This window comes from Piliocolobus tephrosceles, unplaced genomic scaffold, assembly GCF_002776525.5.
Source record: "Piliocolobus tephrosceles isolate RC106 unplaced genomic scaffold, ASM277652v3 unscaffolded_322, whole genome shotgun sequence".
Lineage (NCBI taxonomy): Eukaryota > Metazoa > Chordata > Mammalia > Primates > Cercopithecidae > Piliocolobus > Piliocolobus tephrosceles.
The window spans coordinates 18820-24488 of NW_022315643.1; the positions used below are offsets into that span (position 1 = coordinate 18820).

Below are 5669 nucleotides of genomic sequence, written 5' to 3' on the forward strand. Positions count from 1 at the left end.
AATCAAAAAATTAGATATATGTAATATATGCTATATAAAAATTATATATAATATATAAAATATATAATATATTAAAAATATTTTACATCATATTTAAATATATTATATTTTATATATAACATGTAATTATATTATATATTATACATTATATTATATATTTTATATATCACATATGGTAAAATGTTATATATATGTATGCCTTTGTGGTCAATGACAGTTCTTACTGCACTTCGGCAAAAACCGAGGACAAATTTAGTCAGATCAGACTTATTTTGTGAACAAGAGTCAAGAGAAGTAACTTCAGAGACAATTTTGTTTCAATGGAAAACTAAAACATACCTATGTGAGTTGTCTTACATATTTTATTAGTCTACAATTTAAATTCTTGTTTTATCCAATATATAGTGACAACTCTCCGTTTCATGATTTAGCATCATTGAAAACTAAAACTACCCAATTGTCTCCAAATCTTGTAAACTGAAGATGGATGACTACATATGAACAATTTAAAAAATCATCTTCATGCCTCTAATACCAATGCCAACACTGGAGGCATTAAAAACTGTAAACCAAAGAATCCATAAAATTATTACTGCCACCTCATGCCACCATCCTTAAGATCAACATGTGGAAATGTCAATTGGTTGCCCTCTGGAAGGGGAAAAGGGACTTTGATGGGAAGTAATCAGGTCAGGAAGACAGCACCCTCATAAATGTTATTAGCACCCTCCTAAAAGACTATAGAGTTCCCAAGTCACTTCTACCATGTGTAGACTCAGCAAGATAGGTGTTTAAAATCCAGGAAGTGGCTGGGCACAGTGGCTCACACTAGTATTCCCGGCACTTTGGGAGGCCAAGGCAGGTGGATCATGAGGTCAGGAGATTGAAACTATTCTGGCTAAAATGGTGAAGACCTGTCTCTACTAAAATACAAAAAATTAGCCAGGTGTGGTGGTGCATGCCTGTAGACCGTGCTACTCAGGAGGCTGAGGCAGGAGAGTCACTTGAACCCTGGAAGGCAGAGGTTACAGTGAGCCAGGATTGTGCCACCGCACTCCAGCTTGGCAACAGAGCTAAACTCCCTGTCAAAAATAAATAAACCAGTAAAAATAAAAATAAAATCCAGGAAGTGACCCCTCACTTGTACACTGTATTTGCCAATGCCTTGACCTTGGGCTTCTCAGCCTCTGGGATTACAGAAATGTTTGTTATAAACCATCAAGTCCAGGTATTTTCTCATAGCAATGCATGTGAACAAAAATGATAAAATATTATACTATTTTTCATTCATTGAAATGCAATGGAGCAAACAGGCTCACTGCACCCTGGACATCATGGGCTCAAGCGATCTCCTGCCTCAGCCCCCAGGGATCTGGGACTACTTTGATGCACTACCACATCCAGTAATGTTTTGATTCAGCCACCCTAAAAGCTGGGATTGAAGACCTGAGCCATCACACCTGAATAGACACTCTTTCTCATGTTGTTACTGTGAAGATACACAATGACTAGGGAGTTGTATCCTTTCACTTCATCATCACAATCCTACATAATAGGTGAATGAAAAAACAACTTCATAACATAAATTACTCTTGAAAAATCAAAGTTGGTAATTTCTCCCTTTAAAATTATTTGCAACCTTGCCCTATAAAAATTAAGATCTTGTCAAAGTTTTCTTATAAAAATACATCCTCCTTACAGATTAGTCTGTAAATTTTAAGAATTATGGACTGTAAAACTCTGGATCTTTATATATTTCATTTCTTTGGGTGGTATGATGAGGAAAATTAATTGGTTTACTTAATTGGGTCCAAATAATTTCATTTTTATCATTAGATGATATCTTAAACCTTTAAGCAATCACCGATCTGAAACTTTATGATGTTAAGTTTTATAACTTCACTTTCTAAAAAACCATCAGGTTTAAAGCATTCCTATTCACATCTTCACTTAAATCTGATAGTCTGAGCCTGACAGCTCATGCCTGTAATCCCTGCACTTTGGGAGGCCAAAGAGGGTGAATCAGGATTTTAAGGCCAGTCAGACCAACATGGTAAAATGCTGTCTGTACTAAAAGTACAAAAATATTAGCCAACTGTGGTAGCACGTACCTATAAATGCAGTTACTCAGGATGCTGAGGCAGGAGAATAGTTTGAATCCAGAAGGTAGTGGTCACAGTGAGCCAAGATCCAGCCACTGCACCCCAGCTTGGGTGACAAAGCTAGACTCTGTGTTAAAAAATCTGATGAAGTCCCAAGCCTTCTAGATGATTTCTATTTGTAAGAACTTATTGCTAAACCATTTCTTAGCAACAACCATTGTGAAACATCATAGGAAATAATTAATGTGAGTATCTCCCATGTAAAAACAATTATTTTCCACTATTTAAACCATAGTTTGAAGACTTCATTTCAATAAGCCATATAATTAGGAAACGTAGCTGGTTCAGTTTTTATTTAGGTAGGAAACAAACACTTTCATCACCATTATCACCTTACAGGCACAGAATGCTTCAAGAAGAATGTTCTGGATGTCTTAAACTTTAGAATCAACCATATCTAATTATTTCCTTTGACCTGCATGATTCCTCGGAATGATAAGCATTTTATGGTGAGATCGACAGTTTTGTACTCTTTCTGAAGACTTCTCAAACTTTTAAAGCTTGTAAGTTTTTAAAGAGAAACACAACCTAATTAGAAAACCTCTGCAGTTTTCAAGGGAGATGTAACCTATGCCTATTTCTGTATCTATTTATATTCAAAGCTACAAAAGAAAATTTTCGACAAACATCACAATTTAATCTTCTATTAAATTTGCTTTTAAGCATGTGTAGCAATAAAATCAGACATTACGCATTAGGTGTATAATTTTATTCTGAACATTTTAATAAACCGATATCATCCAAACAGATACTTCTCAAATAACATTAACAATTATGAAATTACTTTGAAAAAAATTCCTTTTCATCTTAATACTTTAAAAAATTCATGGAGGAAGTTAGGATCTATGTCCCTCACCAAAATCAACATTTTGTTTTCATGGTACTCACGTAGTGATGCAGAAATAACATTTTAATTTTGGATTTGCAAGCCAGGTTTGGTACACAATAACTATTATCTTCCTTTTTTTTCAATTTGGTGAGACAGTTTTGCTTTGTTGTCCAGGCCGGAGTGCAATAATGAGATGTTGGCTCACTGCAACCTCTGCCTCCTGGGTGCAAGCAAATCTCCTGCCTCAGTCTCCTGAGTACCAAGGTAAGTGTTGTTTTTAATATCTCCTTTAATATCTGCTTCAATATCCTTTTTCACATCGACTTCCACTACCACTTCCTGTAGAAGCCCCATAATTTAAGCTACCATATCCTTCAGGAAGAGCAGGGTGCACCCTATCCACAGAAGGTAGATTTCTTCATTCTTTTCTGCCACCGTGCTCATGACCAGAGGAATACACAACACCACAGCTCCGTGAGTAACTCTCCTGACTTCTGCCGTATCTATCTCGTATACTGTTATAATCATAGTGATGACTTCCACCATAACTCATTTGAGGTCCTTGTGCAGGTGGTCCACCGTGAGAGGTCCCTGCAAGGCTGATAAAATATAGAACTTATAATGAACTACATTTAAACATTTTTAATGGCATCATTAATGCATGTCTCAGTTAAAGTACTATTTGGAAAATTCTGCTTTCCTCTGTCTTTGTTGACAGTATACTATTATGCCCGAAATAATCAAAAGATTTTATGTCAAAGAAGTATAAGAATACTATTTCAAAGCATAAGAAAGTTTATTTTAAAATAAATATTAAGTCACATTTTCTGAAAATGAACTGAAATTCTCACCTACATGTTCACTATGCATTATACTGTTACCAATTCTGTGTTTAAACATGTTATATTTTTTCTTTATGATTGTCCTTAAAATTATATTAAAGCAATGATCTGGTCTATTAAATAAAACACTATAATCTACAAATGAAACCCGGATACTTACCATAACTCTGATATGCATCTCTGTAAGAATGTCTACTTGGATGTTCAGAATGATCCCCACAGTAGCCATCACATTCACTATATTTAAAACAGTTTCCTGTCAACCAGAACAACTTAAGAAATCTCTTTGACAAAACCAGAAAATATTATAGTACCCATTTCCTCCAAAGGATTGTTCACTTCTACTAGAAGGACCATAATCATAGTATCCATAATCTCTAGGTGGTGGAGCATAATACCTGGTGTCTTGGGAACTTGTATGAATCCTGCTTGTATAAGTTAAAGCAACAGATTTTAAATTATCAGCTTCTAGTATCCAAAACATAACTAATTTATAACTTAAACAAAATAAAGGGTAAAACACTTGAACAGATATTTCTCCAAATAAAATATGCAAGTGCTCAAAAAGCACATGGAACAAACAATAATGGTTATTCAGAAAATGCATTTCAAAACCAAAATGAGATACCATACTTAACACATACTGGAATGGTAATAAATTTTAAAAAGTAGGAAATATCAAGTGTTTGAGAGAATGTAGATAATTTGGAAACGTGATACAATGCTAGCTAGAATGGAAAACAATGCAGCTACTATGAAGAAATGTGGTGGTTCCTCAAGAAAATAAAAACAATTATCATAGGACCAAGCAAGTCCACTCATCTATACTGAGAATTGAATAAGTGTGCCCAAACAAATATTTGTATATAGAAATACTGTGGTGGGAACAACCCAAATAAAACAATGGGTTAGCAGTTTGTGTAAGGAAAGAAGTGCTACAATGTAAATGAACCTTCAGGGCATCATGCAAATGAAAGGAGACAGTTATAAGTCGCGTAGTGTTTGAGCCCATTGACATAAAATGCCCAGAACAGGTAAGTTCAGAGGCAGAAAACAGATTGTTGTTTGCTAGTGACTGAGAGAAGAGAGAAAACGCAAGGAACTGCTTACCTGGTAGTGGAATTGTAGTTTGGTGTGATGAAAATGTTTTGGAGCTAGATGGAGGTAGTTGTTGCATAACACAGAACGTATTAAATGCCAGTTAACTAGTTACCTTAAAATGTTTAATTTTGTTATGAGAATTTCATCACCACAACAGAAGTCAACTATTTTTCTATTTTTCCTTTACCTGTCCTTAGTTGCATTACCATGATCTCTTGGTGACACATGGTCATTTCTCCAGGGAGAGAGTGGCTCTCTGCGTGGAGGATCTCCATAATTCTCTCATCCACCTTACATGGGACATTTAGTGTTAAAATGATTAAATATTATATAAAGAACACAAAATCTGAAAAATGATTTTTTTCTCCTCTAAAACAACTTTTTAAAATCATTCCTTGTATGACTCCATTCTTCTTTCCCTAAATACTAGACATTCATGACAACTTAAATATTTCTTCTGGGTTTGGATAATTCCATGGCTCCACACAGCCAGTTCTTCTAATGAAGCTGAAGGCAGACATTAATTCTCAACTAAAAGTTCAGTTTTAATTGTTAATAACTAGTTATTTAATATTTTTCTTTTCATATGAATTACTGATAGCTACTAATGACTCAGGGAAAACACGTAAAACCGTCAAACTTTTCATTCAATATACAGTTTGCATATGTTGTCCTTTCTCAGTTGAAGAAGGTAAATTTTTCTATGTTGTTCAATCCATCTCACACTCACAAATA

General features: G+C 34.7%; 1 protein-coding gene across 1 annotated transcript; it reads right to left on the reverse strand.

Annotated features, from left to right (window-relative positions):
- Positions 1–3409: 3409 nt before the first annotated feature.
- Positions 3410–5209, reverse strand: LOC113220064 (RNA-binding motif protein, Y chromosome, family 1 member B-like). The gene is made up of 4 exons (XM_026448665.1): positions 5122–5209; positions 4130–4301; positions 3994–4070; positions 3410–3582 (listed from the first exon to the last, which is right to left on the reverse strand). The coding sequence occupies exons 1-4, from the start codon at positions 5207–5209 to the stop codon at positions 3410–3412; spliced, it is 510 nt and encodes a 169-aa protein (XP_026304450.1).
- Positions 5210–5669: the final 460 nt, after the last annotated feature.

What these genes read in the sequence shown, in the direction of transcription:
- LOC113220064 (XM_026448665.1), bottom strand. Translation starts at nt 5,209, where the DNA reads ATGGAGATCCTCCACGCAGAGAGCCACTCTCTCCCTGGAGAAATGACC. An exon ending in GGGTACTATAATATTTTCTG is followed by an intron (nt 4,071 to 4,129) that starts GTTTTGTCAAAG and finishes TTTTAAATATAG; the next exon opens with TGAATGTGATGGCTACTGTG. An exon ending in AGATGCATATCAGAGTTATG is followed by an intron (nt 3,583 to 3,993) that starts GTAAGTATCCGG and finishes TCAGCCTTGCAG; the next exon opens with GGACCTCTCACGGTGGACCA.